This window comes from Stigmatopora nigra, chromosome 23 (assembly GCF_051989575.1).
Source record: "Stigmatopora nigra isolate UIUO_SnigA chromosome 23, RoL_Snig_1.1, whole genome shotgun sequence".
Lineage (NCBI taxonomy): Eukaryota > Metazoa > Chordata > Actinopteri > Syngnathiformes > Syngnathidae > Stigmatopora > Stigmatopora nigra.
In genome coordinates, this window is record NC_135530.1 from 62,895 (window position 1) to 79,455 (window position 16,561).

General features: G+C 58.5%; 1 protein-coding gene across 6 annotated transcripts; it reads right to left on the reverse strand.

Moving 5' to 3' along the window:
• Nucleotides 1–4,876: 4,876 nt before the first annotated feature.
• dgki (diacylglycerol kinase, iota) lies at nucleotides 4,877–16,515 on the reverse strand. Of its 6 annotated transcripts, none has more exons than XM_077709233.1 (34): nucleotides 16,033–16,514; nucleotides 12,325–12,427; nucleotides 11,995–12,090; nucleotides 11,830–11,901; nucleotides 11,693–11,749; nucleotides 11,542–11,610; nucleotides 11,397–11,465; nucleotides 11,128–11,244; nucleotides 10,973–11,047; nucleotides 10,822–10,917; nucleotides 10,617–10,699; nucleotides 10,451–10,511; nucleotides 10,215–10,328; nucleotides 9,954–10,088; nucleotides 9,792–9,870; nucleotides 9,610–9,665; nucleotides 9,428–9,490; nucleotides 9,204–9,277; nucleotides 9,001–9,112; nucleotides 8,824–8,910; nucleotides 8,624–8,736; nucleotides 8,078–8,140; nucleotides 7,622–7,722; nucleotides 7,461–7,540; nucleotides 7,311–7,355; nucleotides 6,818–6,893; nucleotides 6,705–6,745; nucleotides 6,524–6,639; nucleotides 6,418–6,443; nucleotides 6,302–6,339; nucleotides 6,098–6,221; nucleotides 5,533–5,569; nucleotides 5,351–5,450; nucleotides 4,877–5,131 (listed from the first exon to the last, which is right to left on the reverse strand). In XM_077709233.1, the coding sequence occupies exons 1-34, from the start codon at nucleotides 16,350–16,352 to the stop codon at nucleotides 5,024–5,026; spliced, it is 3,006 nt and encodes a 1,001-aa protein (XP_077565359.1). In that variant the 5' UTR covers nucleotides 16,353–16,514; the 3' UTR covers nucleotides 4,877–5,023. The 6 variants fall into 6 exon arrangements, with proteins under 6 accessions (XP_077565359.1, XP_077565358.1, XP_077565357.1 ...); XM_077709232.1 differs by having other exon boundaries at nucleotides 11,542–11,607; nucleotides 11,830–11,904; XM_077709231.1 differs by having other exon boundaries at nucleotides 11,830–11,904.
• Between the last annotated feature and the right edge of the window lie 46 nt (nucleotides 16,516–16,561).

Sequence of the window (16,561 nt, forward strand, 5' to 3'; positions counted from 1 at the left end):
TCATTATACAACAGCTGCTTAGAACCATATGAGGGGTGCTACGGCACAAAGTGCAGGTTTCAACCCCCCAAAAACATGCTACTGAATCCAAGCGTCATGTATTATGATATGTTCCATTCCAGATGACATAAACAAGCACGTTTTCGGACCCGTATTGTCATTTTGCAACTGTCTATTGACGTGAAAAAGTAAATTTGGGGGAAGGGCAAGAGGTCGCCGTCGCTAGACAGGCTCGGGGCTTTTCTCCAAACAGAAGAGGAGGTGAGGGAGGTGCGACATCAAGCCGCAAAAAAAAAAAAAAAAAAGACAGGTTTGGCCTGTTCGGCGGCACTAAATCACGCTGAACACAGCACAAGGGCTCCGGGAGATGTGTAGACACACACAAGCTCTCAATGAAAGGCACCCAAAATATATGAGGGCCCAAAGGGGGGGGGGGCAGCCAAGCCGCCATCACACACCTATCCTATCCATCCATCCTCGCTCGCTCTTGGCTTTGAAAGTCATCCAAAAGGCACACACACGCAAGCTTGCCTCGACACGCAGGCACGCTTGAGATAAGCAGACCTCGGTTTGACAATAAACAATACCAGGCCCGGGCGGGACGCAACAATTGTGTGCGTAGATTGGTGGCGCTCTTTCATGGGCGCACGCACTTGAGTGCTGTTGCCTTTATGTCAAAGAGGAATGGAGGAGGCTGGCCTGTGTTTTATGGCCGCTTTAAATGCGGAGAAAGGGCAGCAAAGGTGTTTAGCCAGCCAAATGTGGGGAAAGAAGCGTTCACGAGCAAGGCATGCCTGCCTGCCTGCCTGCCTCAACAAAGAAGCTTGTTTGATTGATTTTCCACACCGCCTCAGGTCACGTGGCGCAAATGGGGCTCCGCTTGGTTTCTATTGGCCACGGAGCCCCGGTCCAAAGGTTAATGGCGGACGTTCAAGGAAGGATCCATTTCCAATAGGTTTAGGCCTGCCCCCAATCTGAGCGCCTGACGCCGTCTTTTAGGACTTTCGAAACAAGTCCCCGCCACCTTATGCTTTCTCTTTCCTCCAACGTGAAAAAAAGGTCACACGAGAGACGCTTCCTCCTCTGTTTTCAAGCAGCTCCGTCCGCCAACAACGAGTCGTCGACGGGATGATCCGCGTGTCTGCGAGCGGCCAGCCAGCTGGCGCCAGAATGCGCCTCGTCTGCCCAGAGATTACAGATTGGCCGGATCAAAACTGGTGCACGGGGGCGGGTGCTCCGGTCTGATTCAACAAAGCTACAGGTGGCCTCTCTGGGTACTGTTAGAATCGAAAATCTACAAAAATAGACACCCCCCACTCCCTTTTGAACAAAGCCCCCCGACCCAAATATTTGGGGCCATTTAAAAGAAGTGGAATCTCCTGCCAAAAAAAAAAAAAGGCAATGGGTGGGGGGCTGGTGACCTGCACGCGACCCACTTAATCCCAAAAAGATTATTGCTGTGCGCGTCTGTCACAATTCATGTCACACAAGCACACCGTAGCCAGGACAGGCGCGTCGACCGGTGCCCATTTTCCGGCTCCTTTGGCTGGCCAGCTGTGCTCTTCTTACACGTTAGCCTTTAGCGGCCGTCGTGTTTGTTCATTATGGATGGTGGTCCTGATTTTGGAAAACATTTCCCACCAAAAGTGCGGCGAGGTACTTTCCCAAGTGTCAAAAGGCAGCGTTTTGGTCCACGAGTGGGCGTCCATCACGCGGCACGCACAACGTGCTCTCTGTTGCGACTCGATGACATTGAGCCGCCATCGCCAAGTCATTAAAGCAAATCCAATCAAGTTGTTGAGGTGATGAACAAAATGACTTTAGGCCGTGTGGCTAAATATGGGATACGGGCCTATTGGCCTCACTGAAGTCAACGGGCATGCTCCACATTAAAATGGCAATCATTTCATTCTGGATCAATCGCCCACAAAATCGCTATATATTTCAATGAGTCAGGCAAAATGGTTGCTTCTCAAAAATACACGTTCTCTACGTCTTCTGTTCAGAATGTATTTCGGTCAAAATATAGTTACCGATGTGAAGTAGAGTCGCATTTCGGAACACAAAAAGTAGCTTCAATCCGATTGTCAAAAAGGCTCCATACGATAGACGTTCGTGTACAGTGTACACTATGCAACGAGTCGCCCCCAGGCGGTGGGAAATAGTACTACCAAAATATAACTAACACGAACGAGAATACGTTCTACTTTTACTTTTGAAAAAAAAAAATCCATGCAATGTCAGTAATGCACTGCCTTCAAATGAAGTAAATGTATGTGCCTGTCGGTGTGACCGTTAGCGTGGATGTCCGTGTCCTTGTCTCCTGCCATTTTACTGGCTACCAGTTAGGAATCAATTGAGGATAAATTCAGAACGGGACACTCGCATGCAACACGTCGACTTTGTGGCTTTGGAAAGTATTCCAACATTTTTTTTACCAAACCAAATACACAACAAAGTCCAAATGTGAAAGTGGAGTTGGAAAAAGAGAGAAAAAAAAAAAGCAAAGCTCACTTTGGAAGGCATGCTGGCGTGCTCTTGATCGGGGGGTGCCGAAGCAGCCGGGTGACAATCCAGAGTCACGTAGCTCCTGCATGCAGGGTGACACGTGTATTTGCAGCCTGCAAAAACACACACACACACTAAATGACACTATTGTCTCCTTTTTGGGTGCCAAAGAACTGAACAACGTGCATGCACCAGCCACCCTGTCATCTGGCCAGGCCCACGCACCACCGTCCTTTTTTCTGCCGAGTCGGGCTTTTCCGGCCGGGCCCGCTGACCCCGTCTCCCGTTGTGACTGGCGTCCGGCGGGTGGCGGGTTAGGATTTGATCCCGACAGCGAGCCAGACGCCGTCTTGGATGTAGGCCATTTGGAAAAGCCTTGAAATCAGTTGGATTCACGGTGGTCAAAGTTCACGGCCTACGTGGAACACGAGGACCGCGACCGTTTGCGGGGGCGGGACCCCGCTCAATGCGGGTGCGTAATGCTAAAATGCTAAAATGCTAAAATGCTGACCTGCACAGGCGAGGCCCCCGCCCAAGATGTATCGGCAGCACACGTCACACCAGTCGCCGTGGCCGTGGCCGTGGCCCTCTCTGCCGCCGGCACGGAAGCTGTGGCCCTCCCCGGACTCCTCCTTGGCCCCGGAGCCGAAGATGGTCCTGACGTCGGGGGCTTTGTAGCCTTTCTTACGGCCGCGGGGAGGAGGGCCCGCTCCGGGGTGCCCCGCCCGCGCCTCCGGGACACTCCCACGGGCCCCCTCCACCCGGAAAGGCCGCGGCCCGACGCCCGAGGGCGGCGAGCTGACCTCCGGAGAGGCGCCGTGCCGGCGCCCCCCCGGGCGGCTCACTCTCATGGCGGCGAAACAGGCGACTGGCCGCCGGCGCTTCCTGATGGAAGAAAGAAGCAGGTTGAGGCGGTCGGCGCGGCTCAGAACGGGTTGGATCTCATTTTACAGGCGGCCACGGAGGAGCCGGATTCTCATTCCGAGAAGAAAACAACGAGCGCCGTCAAAAAGAAGAAACAAATCATTGCTGCAAGCTCCAAAAAAAAAAAAAAAATGACCTACCTTCGTTGAGGGAACTGGCCTTTTCACATGGGCATCAATCACACTTTGGAACCTTTTCCACTTTAAATTGGGGGGGGGGGGGGGGGGGGGATTGCAGAGGGTGCAGCAATAGTCTTTGTGACCACGCGATGGCACTGCAGGGCATAAAAGGAAAAGAGTAAAAGCTGAGCACTTGGCCGACCGTCGATTTTTCCCCAAAGAGCCGTCAACAAAACACAGGTGTCGCTGGTGGGAGACAAAGACATTTTATTTCAATGAAAAGTCTTCCCATTCTGCGGAGGAAGAAAGACAAAACGTCATCGGCGGAGAGAAAAGCCGCTTCTTACAGATAAAAGCCAAACGCTTCCGAAAACAAGCCGGCACAACACATTTCAATAAAAATAAAAAAAAAATACTGAATTGGAATGGCGCCCGATGAGGACAATGTCCTGGAAGGCAGGGGGGGGTTCCACCTCCGGGACCGGAGTCGGGCCCCCACGCTTGAATGCAATCATCGTGAGCGGCCTTCCGGGAGAGATTGCCGAGGAGTCGGTCAATGGGCTGAGGTGTGCTCGGGACTGGGAAGAAAAAAAGGAAAAAAAAACAAACAAACATCTCCCGGGACCCGGGTCGGGACCCGGGTCGGGCACCCCTGCAGTAAAGTCGTCAATGCCGAGGATGTGTGAAAACGCCATGCACAAGCAAAGGCTGGAAAGTTTCCATTGAATAGTCCGCCCTCCAAAGGGGTCACGCCATACGTGCGTGTGTGCGTGCGTGCGTGCGTGCGTGCGTATTAGGCCAAAACTAAACAAAAAAATCAAGCCAAGCCAAAGACTTCAACGTGTACAACTCCTCCTGATGCATTCTGATATCCACACACCAGTGGGTGGGGGGACGCGAGATGGGCCAAAGGAAAGCAAAGCGGAACAAAAACGTACACTACATGACCGGGAACAAAAAAAAAAAAAAGTAGAATAGAAGACCATCTATCTCCACGGCAGGAACGGAATGCGAGCGGACGCCCAAAGCGGCCTGGTTGGACTTTGGCACCGAGACCACCTCTCCAAAGTGCACTTGACTGGCCGGCCACAATAGATGAAATGAAAGAAGGAGAAGAGGACGGGCCAGAGGACGGGCCAGAGGACGGGCCAGAGGACGGGCCAGAGGACGGGCCAGAGGACGGGCCAGAGGACGGGCCAGAGGACGGGCCGGAGGACGGGCCAGAGGACGGGCCGGAGGACGGGCCAGAGGACGGGCCAGAGGACGGGCCAGAGGACGGGCCAGAGGACGGGCCAGAGGACGGGCCAGAGGACGGGCCAGAGGACGGGCCAGAGGACGGGCCAGAGGACGGGCCGGAGGACGGGCCGGAGGACGGGCCAGAGGACGGGCCAGAGGACGGGCCAGAGGACGGGCCAGAGGACGGGCCAGAGGACGGGCCAGAGGACGGGCCAGAGGGCGGGCCAAAGCGCCGCTCAGACCGCCGTCTCCAAGTCCTCGCGGGGCGCCAAGGCGTGCCTTTGGCCGCTCAGGTAGGAGGTCAGCTCGGAATCTCCCTCCGCTTGCTCCGCCGGCGTCTTGCCCTGAACGAGACCACGGCCAAAGTCCAAATGCATTCGGCCCATCCGCGCCACTTTGAGCACGTACGTGTCGTGGGGGAAATGGCCAAACCAAAAAGCCTTCCAGCAGAAGTCGGACCCCTCCGGCGGGCCCCGTGCGGCCTGGGATAGTGTGTGTTCGGGGATTGGAGCCCACCCGGCCGCCCCTACGCAGCCCACCCGTCCGCCCGCCCGGGCTCTTACCTGAAAGTTGGTCTTCCCAAGCGAGGCGCCCGCCTCCACCAGCAGCCGGCACACGGCGTGGCGCTTCTCCGAGGCGGCTTTGTGCAAGGCCGTGTCCCCTCTGCGCCCATTCATCCACACAATCAAACGGCGCCACCCGACAAAACGGAGCGCGGCGCCGCCGCTGTGTCGATCGCACGTACTTTTCTCTGTCGGGCAAGTCCAGAAGCACTTTGGATCCTGAGAGAAAGAGGGGGAAAGATTATGTTCAATCGTGTCATTCATTCCATTTCCCCTCTTTCCCAGCCTCCCGGCGGATCCGCCCCATCCGCAAGATAGATGTATTCATTTGTTTAGAGCGGCGGTCCCCAAAGCCGTCCCCGGGACACACAGCTGTGGGTGCGGGTTTTTGTTCCAAGCGACACGGCAAAGACACACACACACACACACACACACACACACGCAGCGGGAGCTGTGCCGAAACAAGCGGCACCCGATGCCAATCCACTGATTGCACTGCCTTCCTCTTTCTGGCTTGGAATAAAAAGCCACACCCACCGCGGCCCTTTATGGAATAGACCACTGGTTTATACTACACAAAAACGCTAGTCACAGTCGGAGAGTATTTGGGCGGCCACCAGGGAGCTTGAAAAGTCCAAGTCGTTGACCGCGCCAAAAGACTGTCCCCACGCGACAACCGAGCGAGTGCGGTACCCTCGGTGGGTTAGAACGGAAGGTACCGTATTCCTTCCCGTAGGCGGGCGCTACCTTGCTGCAGGATGAAGACCACCAGCTGGGCGTGTCCCTTCTGCGAGGCTCTGTGTAAGGCCGAGCAGCCGGCGGCGTCCCGCGCCAGCAGCAGGCTGACGCCGCAGCGCACGCACTCCGACAGCTGCGCACGAGCAAGCCCGCGCTTCAGGCCCCGCCCAGAAAACCCCGCGCCGCCGGTGTGCTTTGGTGCGCGCTCGGTACCGTGGAGAAATCCCCCGATCCGGCGGCCGTCAGCAGAGCTGGAAAACAAAGAGCCGTTCCAAACACTGGCCGACGCCCGCCGACGCGCGCCGGGGACGGCCGGGGACGGCCGGTACCTTGTTCCTCGGCGGTCGGGGGGCCACTAGAAGAAAAAAAAAAGAAAACACATTTAGGAGAGCGCCGGCGCGAGGCTTCCGCCCGGCGAGCGCCTGAATTTCACACCCGGCGTTGGGCTCCGCCACCAAGTCGGGCATGCCGCCCGAGGACGGCGGGGGGTTCTGGTGGTCCAGGATGAAGACCTCGTCCTGGCAAATCTCCGTCACGAAATGGAGGTGCTCCTGAAAGGAAGGAAGGCTGGGATCAGAACGTGTGCCGCCGTCCAGTCCACTACGATCGGGACTACCTGAGCCTTGTCGATGCCATAGAAGCGATCGGCCGACGTGGCTGCCAGAGTCAAAAGAGAGTTCAAGATCCACTGCCGCCACTGGTGCGGGAAAGAGGAAATCTTTGGCTCACAGTCCAAGAAGCTCCAGCCGGGAGAAAGTCCGGCGCCCGGGCCGCTGCCGTTCCCACGCGGGGCCCGCCCCTCGTCCTGCGGACGAGAGAGCCGGCCTTGGCTTTCATGGTCCACGGCCCGAGACCTACGCCGCCGGGGGTGGGGGAACCTCGTCGCTTCCTCGTTCCAAAGGACGTGAGCGGAGTTAAAAGTCCAAATCAAAGGCCGCGTGCATGGCCATTTTCATTTTCATCAAACGGTCACGCCGACGACGCCTGGCCGCGAGGCTCTCGGCCAAAGAAAAACGAGGATTCCAACGGCGTTCCGGCGCACGTCGGGGCTACGCTGACGCGAGGCCAGGCTCCTATCGGTAGGTTGGAGACTGGGCTCGCTCGCCACCGCCGCCATCACTTTCGCATTTTAGCTTAGAGGTCAGCCTAGAGCCATACGGGCCGCAGGTGGCTCGCCAGCCGTCGGTTCCCCACCCCTGGTCCACCGCTCGTTGCGGGCTACCTGGTAGTGCACTCGCTGAATGAAGGAGGGCGCTTGGTGCAAGTCCTAGTGAGCGTGAGGAGGAGGAGAAGGAGGAGGAGGAGGAGGAGCAAGAAGAAGAGCGTCAACAAAGGAGAAAGAGAGAAAGACCGAGACAAAGGTCTCGCTCGCCTCTTGCAGTCGCTCAATGTAGAGTCTGCAGGTCTCCAGGTCGCAGTCGCCTCTCACCACCACGATGCCCACGGGGAGCGCTGACCACGCAGCGACGTCAAGCAATGGATGGGTGGGACGGACCGACGGACGGACCGACGGACGGACGGAAGGGAACTCACAAATGTCCCTCAGGCGCTCCTTGTCGTACTGCAGCCGCTCGTAGTCGCGCAGGCCCACGCGGTTGACGCGCAGCCGCAGACGCTCCGGGACGGCGCGAGGGCTGGCGGAAAGACCGGGGCGCCGTCACAAACGGGCCGGCTCGCTCGCCGGTCCACGTGCAAAGACAGAGCCCAAAAAAGCGGCGGGAGACAAAAAGCGGCAAATGACCACACAGAGCAGAGACGGCCACGTCCAGCCGGCGCACCATCACAGAGATGGACCTTCTCCAGCACAATCCACGGAATGGGGAACGGAAAAGAGCGCTCACGCCCAGCCAAAACAAAGGCCGTCAATTGCCAACACGCACGGTACCCCGCCGGCGGCGGCCGCAGACGTCCGATCCTCCGGGCCGCGTCCGGAGATCGGACGTCCGTCGCCGTGGGCGCTCGGGGGAGCGGCCGGGCCGGGATACTCACACGGAGAAGGAGTCGGGGGGAGCCGAGAGGCGGCGCAGATCAGCTGCACACACCTTCTGAATACTGGCCGGCCGGCCGGCCCGCACGCACGAGAGACACGACGGCGTGGCCAGGGCAAAGGACGGTACAACGGGTGAGACGTTTTGGCGAGGCGGCGGAAAGGACACAGACGTGGAGAGAGAGAGAGAGAGAGAAAAAAAGATGTTAGGGAGCAGCGGCCGGTGCAAACACGGCAAAGACTTGCGCACTGGCAAAACTCCAAATCCGTACGTACGTATCTCGCTACTCGCCAAACGACAGCTTAGCTGGCCTCCAAAGCAAAAAAGTCAAAGTCCTATCCCTCCCATCACCGTGTCGTGCTGTTTAAATGCTGTCGACCCCCCCCCCCCCACGCTACGTACTTTTTGTATCACTTTGATATCTTCATGGAGTTTTTTTTTTGTCAGTGCGCACTCAGACAGGAAGAATATTAGATCGGCGTCGGGCCAAAAGGCTCACAGTTAGTTAGTGGCCACACGCAAACACGGACAGACGCGCTCCACTCACTCGTTGAGGAGGGGCACCGAGGTGCGCCGCTTGCTCTTCTGGACCATGTTGGCCTGGTTGCGTAGCGAGATGCGCAGCGTGGAGGGCGCCAATCGGCAGGGCTCGCCGTCCACCTGAGAGGAGAGAGAGAGAGAGAGAGAGGCGCGGCGCTCATACGGACGGAAAGGACGGACGCCGGGGAACGTGGAGGCACTACCGACCTGAACGGGCACCGTCTTGAAGGTGGTGAGGAGCGCCTCTCGACACTGGTGCAGCCGCTCGCCGTGGCCGCCCACCTGCAGCGCCGCCTGGACGGGAGGCGGAGAGGTTCCGGGATTTCCGGGATTTCCGGGATTTCCGGGCGCTCTCGGGCCGCCCTCCCCCGGTGCGACTCCTACCAGCGAGGCCACGGTGAAGCCGATGACCTCGATGCGGCCGTCGTCGTGTCTCTGCGGCTCAAAGTCGCGGTGGTCGCCGGTATTCCCCCACGGCACGGTGCCCGCGCAGTACCTGCGGGGGAAGCGGCGGCGGCGGCAGATTATGCCGAGAGCGCAGCCGCCGCCGCCGATTGCGCTTGAGGTTAGACCTAAGCCGGACTCACCTTGGAATGTTGAGAAACACGATGCACTGTAATTTCAACTCCTGGATTTTTGGAGTCAGGTCCGTGCCGTCGCACTGCCGCCGCCGCCGCCGCCGGTAGAAGGGTACAAAAGACAAAAGTTACCTTTTTTTTGGGGACAAAAAGGGACGGGGGACGCCGAGCGAGCCCGCCATTCCCAAAAGGACAAGCAAAGCGTGGGCGGTCCCGAGGCTCTTTTGACTCACCACCACTCGGACGTGCTTGGACAAGTCCCTGGAGCTCCTCTGGAGGAAATCGGAGAAGGCGGCCTGTCGCGGGAGGCCGGACGGCCGGCAAGATGGAGGAAGAGGAGGAGAGAAAAAGGACTTTGACTAGGGACGACTGACTCCCGTCGAGTGTGTGCGTGCGTGTCAAAAGCTCCACTCACTCCTGCATAGAACATCTTGTTACGGAAGCGACTGTTAAACTTTTCGGGGTTGGCCTCTGCAACGGAAAGACACGACAGGGGAAAAGAGGGGGAGGGGGGGGGGGGTGAAAGGCGAGTGGCCGTGGTTTCCCAAGACGAAAAGAAGAAGAAGAAGGAGGCGCAACCGGATTCCTTCCGCTCACCTCTGGACTCGTGGAACTCCAGCGTGACGTGAGCGTCGAAGCCCAGACTGAAGTAGTTGTTGAAGACGTTTAGCGGGAGCTGAGGCGCCGGCGCCGCCGGCGGCAGTAACAAAAAAAAATAAAGACTTGGGGGCCCACCACGGCTCCGACACCGCCGCCTACCTTTTGCGTGCCGCCGTCCTCGTGTCGCGTCTCGCCGCCGTTCTTCTCCACCTGCAGGTCCCACCTGTCCAGCTGCACCACCGATCCGTCCTCCACGTGGCCCAGCACTTTGGACACGGGTTCGTCCGTGTAGCCCTAGTCGTCCCCCCCCCCCCCGGCCCGATACACGTCAGTGTCGCCGACTTCAAAAATATACCGGCAAAAGAGGGCACGGGAACTCCAAAAGGAAGAATGAGATCAGAAAGCACGTTTGCCACTCACCCCGCCCCAGTTTAGCGTCCTGGCCAGGTCATTTCCCGTTCCCAGAGGAAGGACGGCCACCGGAGGCCGTGGGTTCATCTGCAGCTCGTCCAGCGTGGACAGGATCCAGCCCACCTGGAGCGCCGCACGCGCCCGTCAACAAAGGAAACAAGTCGGCGGCGCCGGCCGTCGCCGTCCGCCGGGTGAGCGAGCCGGGTCAGCGAGCCCAGTCCCGGCCCGGTCCCGGCCCGGCTTACCGTTCCGTCCCCGCCGCAGGCCAGGATGCGCAGGTTTGGCACTTTCCGATACAAGTCCAGACTGCGGGAGGAGAGAGCGGAAAAGCCCGTCAGCCCACCCCGGACGCCACGCCGAGGGGTTGGGGGTGGTGGACGGACTCACACCACGGGAAGAAGGAGCACTCACGCCTCTCGGAGACCGCCCTTGGACAGGTCGAAGACTTGTCGCGGGTTCAGGATCCACATGAACATCTGGAGAACCTTGGCGCCCTGGCGACAGGAAGCAGATGGCCCAGGTGGCCCGGGTGGCCCATTGAGCGCGCGACTCGGACGCGGGACGCCGCCGCCGCCGCCGCCGCCGCAGCCTGGCTCCGTGGGGAAATCGGGCCAACCTGGTTGCCGCCGCTCTTGGGGTTGACGAAGACCAGGATGGGCTTCATGAGCGGCGAGGGGAGGGGCTTCAGCACAAACGGGCGCCACTTGGAGTCCTGAAAAGACGGGCGTGAGCGCGCGCCCTGGAATTGGGGGACGGGGCTCCCTTACGTCCGCCCCCTTCTTGCTGGCCCTGCGCTTGAAAGACGTGCGTTTTTTCCTCCTGCCCGAGTTCTTCAGGGAGTTCTACGCACGGACGACATCGGTAAGGTGAGTCCGACCGGGTGAGGCCGACCGGGTGAGGACGGGACGGGCGGCGTGCGTGCCTGCGGTCTCCTGACTTTGACGATCCACGACGGGGGCACGATGACGGCGGCGTGCGCCCCCAGTGCGCACGGCTCTTCCATCTGGTGGAGCATGAAGCACGTCACCTTGTTGTGGAACTGCCCAGCGGGAAAGAAAAAAAGGGGTCAAAAGTCAGCCCGCCGTGGTCAAGGAACCCAGCCCTGCCGGCGGCGGCGGCGGCGGCGGCGGCGTGGTCTAGGAACCCAGCCCTGCCGGCGGCGGCGTGGTCAAGGAAACCCATGTGGCTTACGGCCTGTTTGCACCAGGAACAGCTAATGGCGACAATGTCTTTGCTGTGGAAAAACTTTTGCTGGAATCCCTGTGGGAATTCGAAGAATGCACGCTTTTGGCATTTCTTCATGGATTTGGATTTTTTTTTTTCCTCTGTGACTGACCTTTCCGCACTGTTTGCACTTGCCCTCCTGTCTGCGCCGGTGCACCCAGTGATGCCTCAGCAGGTTCTGCTGTCGGACACACAGAGAGAGAGAGAGAGAGACAAAGGTCACCTTGGCCGACGTCGGAGATGGGCACGAAAATTTGACTTACGTCTCTGGGGCAACGCGAAGCTCCCTCTCTGAACGTGGGCTTGCACCTGAAGTTGATCTGGAAAGGAGAGCCGGCCTCAGGGGACGCCTTGTCACTCACTGGCCTCTGCCGGCGCGGCTCTGGGGACGCCATCTTACCTTTTCCAAGTGCTCCACGCAGCCGGCGTGCACCACGATCTTGCAGGCGGCGCACTTCTTGCGGAGCGCCGACTTCTTCGAGGAGAAGGACACAAAGACGGAGGTGAAAGGCCACATTTTGTTGAGCGTGCGTGCGTGTTTGCATGGCGGTCGGGCGGGCCTCACCGCCGCCTTGAGAAGGCAGGCGTCCTCCCCCAAGTAGCAGAGGTCGCCCGAGCAGCTGGTCTCCATCCACAGGTGGTCGCCGTTGACCGCGTTCTCCTGCCGGGTCAGATGTTCTCTTTTCAAAGTCAGACGGGATCACGCCCGCCCCGCTTTCCTTCCACCATTGACCAACTAGACCACCCGTGTCTACCAATGGCCCGGCGGCCCGCCGTCTTTTATCGGCCGGCCATCACGGAGAAGGTGGCCCCGGCTCCAATAATTGCCGGCTCCGATAATAGCCGGCTCCTCTTTTTAAAGAGGCGTTGGTGTGAGGGTGCACGCCAAACTGACCGTCCAGTCGGTCACGGCGCGGGGGTCCCGGCCGGCTCCGTCGGAGGGCGTCCACGAGGCGGGCGGCCCCAAGTGCTGGAGGCCCGAACGCGAGATGGCCTTCCTGGAGGGGAGAGCACATTGTTGGAGACGGGAGCCGGCAGATTCAGACCCAATTCACGTACAAACACCAAATTAAATGGATCCACCCTAGCCGGCGCTATTGACTTGGATACTACGCTGCGGGAAGTCCCAAGTTGAGGACAAGGACAGAGAGGAATTGGCTTTGCGTGTAACCTGATGACACACACACACACACACAAGTCCCAAGATAAAAATAGTGGTGCGTGGGTGACAAGGGCAACAACGCATGCGGACAGAAGCCAGGCCGGACGTGGCAAGACAAAGACTGGCCGCTTCTCGGCGCTCTGGCCAACCAACGGAAAAAAAAAGAAGAAAAAAAAAGACAAGTGCGGCAGGCCCAGAAGGAGCCTTGACCAGACGACAATGACCACGCGCTGGCGGCCAGTCAGTGGACAGCACAAAGGAGCACCTCCTCCGAAGAGCCGGACCGGGCGAGGGACCAGCGTGCCACGGACATTGGAGTCCGCCGCCGTCCAATGTTATCTATCGGGCGGGGCCATTGACAACACCCGAGAGGCCGCGGACATCCGAGCCCGCCGCCGCCGCCGCCGCGACTCGACACCCGAGAACGCGGACGATGACCACGCGGTCGGGTACCGCTGCGGGATGAGCGTCGCTTCCGGAGCCACGATGGCAGCTTTTATTCTCTGGCTGCGGCTGGCCTTACTCAAAGTCCAACGTACGCGCCATAGAAGCCCACCATTGTCCTAGTTTTGCGCGGGTGGCAATAAGAAGCATTCCCAAGTGAGCCAGGCAAGACGTCTTAACATTCATGCGCAACACGTACACAATATGTGGGAAGAGCCAGAGAAATTGCCAGAAAAGCAAGAAAAAATCCAGGAGAGGGAGAGTGACGGCCTTTGTCTTTTGACTCCACTTTCTCTCTCTCTCTCTCCACTTTTTTGACAGCAGAGCTAAAAGCGGAAAGGCGGGAACTTCCCCCTTGTTGTTTTGTTTGCTTTTTTTTTGTCACGGCGGGCAGGCAGGCCACGCATCCCACCGTGCGTTTGCGTGGAGGAAGTGGGCCTCACGCTCTTTCCTTTCCGACCGTCCTCTATTTATACTTTTTTCTTTCATTTATACGGTGCCTTCTATTAACTGGACGCCTTTACGTGCTGGACGCCATTGTTTGGAGGTTCAGGGTGCACATATAAGCTTGGCTATCCTTCTATGTAGTTAGCCATCCTTGAAAAGGATGGAGGGAAAAACAAGTGGACGGAAAGGAGGAGGAGGAGGAGGAAGAGGAAGAGGGGGAGGCAAAGAGAGAGAGAGAGAGAGAAAAACCTTGAAATGACTCGATCTTTTTTTTTCTTGCCTGGCTCTCTCCCTTTTGTACGCCGACTCGAGCGAGGGTCAAATTCAGATGAGACGCCAGCGCTTTTTTGGGGGTGGAGGGGGCACTAGATCCGCCATTCCGCCCTCCCGATGCCCCCCCCCCCCCCGGGAAACAGCCACCCCAGTCGATGCCCACGCGTTGGCACTGGCCCAAAAGCCAATGTTTCATCTCCCCGCAAAGATGATCCTCGTCGAAGAGGAGTTTGAACGGTTGCCAAAAGCGGAGGGAAAATCGGCGCTCCCGCTTCAGCCTCCCTCTTGAAATGCGTGTGGGAAGGAAGGGAGGCATTTGAAAAAAAAAAGGTTGTTGTCTTTTTACGTTGGCTTTTTTTGGCGTGCGCATCTCCGACCTCCCCCGCCGAGGAGAGATGGCGGCGCACGGAGCGGGAACGAGGAGGACGGGAACGGAGGAGAGAAGAGGAGAGAGGAGAAGAGAAGAGGCCTCTTTGACCTGCAGTCGCCCATCCAAAGGGATCATTTACTAATGGCTAGCGGGGGGGGGGGGGGGGGGGGGGCAAAGCCCGATGCCGCCCGGCTCATTAGAAACGTTGGCCGCTGGGTTAGGGTTATACGGCAAGCAATGAACATTGGGGGGGGGGGGGGGTGGACATCCATTTAGATAGCATCTCCATTTTTTTTTTTTTTTTTTAAGACTGATTGTCCGGCATTACCGGCAGCCAGCGGTTTTGCAAAAAAAACATAGAAGGTTGAGTGTGGTGAAAAACCACTTTGGGACACCACTTTGGGATAAGCATTATTTGGGCCGCAAATACGAATGGCACGGACGGATAGAGACAGCATAGTCCCTCCCACTAGATGCACTCTAGTGGCTCTCGTCTTCCTTCTTTGGCTGCTGGTGGCGACTTAGCGGCCCCCGTCCGTCTTGTGCAAGGTGACTTGCCATGTGTTGCAGGATGGACAAATCATTGACTAACTTCTCCTTTGGCCTTTCTCTCTCTCTCTCTCACACACACTATTTTATCAAGTCCTTCTCTTGAGGCCAATTAATCCACCGCTGTGCGTCGGTGGAGGTGTCACTAACAGAGACAGGAAGTGCACTTAGCGAGCGGGCGGGCGGGCGGGCGGCTAATGAGAGGAGCATCTTCCGCACCGACTGTCTCGCTGACAAATTTGTCCTCACTCTCTCGGACAAGAGCAGAAAAGAGAAAAAAAAATAATCTTTGCTTCTAAGAATAGCTGAAATGAGGGAGGGCCACCATTCCACAAGGAAAGAAAGAAGGAAGGAAGGAAGGAAGGAAGGACGGCGGAGCCAGACCAATGTCCGGCAGGGGCGGAAGGCCCGAGCGGGCTGCCGTCCGGCTGTCTTTGTCGTACTGGCCGGCGTCATTTCACGGCCATCTAACCCGTATACGGGTGTGGTGGCGGGCGGAGCCATCTTCTTGTTTGTTGAGTGGATGGGGGAGGAAAGCATGCAATACTCTAGCGGGGATTCAACCCTCCGTGTCAGAAGGGCGTGAGGCGGGCGCACAAAGGCCCCCCATCCGACAGAAGCCTAACCCGCGAAATGGAACACAAACGGGTAGGTCTTTGGCTACGACATAGGGCGCCTTCCTGTCAAAATGGAGTGACTTGTCCCTCCCACCCCACGTGTTTACGATCGACAGCAGCTGCCAGTCACACCAAGGTGTCCGTCTACCAGCGGCACTCACACACACGTCCAAAATAATAGCCAAGGTGCTCCGGTACGGCCGGGCGCCATTCCGATCGTCGACGGCGAAAAAGGCTGCCAAGCGGTGCTCAAATGTGGGGAAGAAGGAGAAAAAAAAAGGAGGGCAAGTGTCAAGATGTGGCAGGAGCGTTTGGGACGGGCATCGCTTTAGTAGAAGGAGTCGTTGAATTGCAATTTGAGGAGGACAAACGCTGGTGATGGCAATGCTAGGACGCGGATGCTGCAGCGACGGGGCACCAAACCAACCCACCCACCCACCCACCCACCAAGCAAGCAACGCTCGTGACCATCCTTCTTCCGTTTGGAGCGGCAACTACGTACTGAGATGACCTCATTTTCCTATCCTATCCTTTTTCACCTGATGACCGAGTGGACCTGTCCTCGCCTGTGACAGTGTGTGGCTCAAATGGAGACGTGGACTAGTGACAGGCCGCAGGTTGGAGGACAATTTCGGCGTGCTACGGCGTGCTACGTTTTTCGGAGAGCTTGGTGGTGTCGAGCCGCCGCGAGCAATTGAACGGAAGCTTGTTCGAATGTCCGAATGTCAGCGCTCCACTTACCGATAGGACGTCTGCTTCTTGAAGGCCAGTCCCCTCAATTTGTCCTCCAGGCTCTCGTGCTCCACGTCGGGCAGGCTGCCGAGCGTGTCGCTGCAGCATCCCGCCGAGGTGTCCTCGGAGCCGGCGCCGGATTCGGACTCGCCGCCACCTCCGTCGCCACCTCCGTCGCCGCCACCACCGTCGCCACCACCACCACCACCGTCGGCTCCGAGTTCGGCAGTGGTGACAATCCAGGGCTCCTCCACCATCACCGTAGCTGCCAAGGTTGGAGAGTCCGCGGCGCCGACGCGTTCTTCCACCGTCGCCGTCCGGGGCTCCATAGCCGCCGGAGCCCCCCTCCCCAAGCAAGCGGCTAGCGGGAGCAAAGGCTGGGAGGGGAGGCGGGGGCGATTTGTAGGCCGCCGTGCGGCCGCTCAGCGACGTTCCTTCTTCTCCGACGGCCGGCCGTGCTGTGCCGATGCGGAGGGGCCCGGCGATTGCTCTTGGGCCGACGTCACTTTCCCGGAAAAGCAGCCGCGCCGCTTCCTTC

What these genes read in the sequence shown, in the direction of transcription:
- dgki (XM_077709230.1), bottom strand. Translation starts at nt 16,352, where the DNA reads ATGGAGCCCCGGACGGCGACGGTGGAAGAACGCGTCGGCGCCGCGGAC. An exon ending in CCTGCCTTCTCAAGGCGGCG is followed by an intron (nt 11,905 to 11,994) that starts GTGAGGCCCGCC and finishes TTCTCCTCGAAG; the next exon opens with AAGTCGGCGCTCCGCAAGAA. An exon ending in CCAGCAAGAAGGGGGCGGAC is followed by an intron (nt 10,918 to 10,972) that starts GTAAGGGAGCCC and finishes CCGTCTTTTCAG; the next exon opens with GACTCCAAGTGGCGCCCGTT.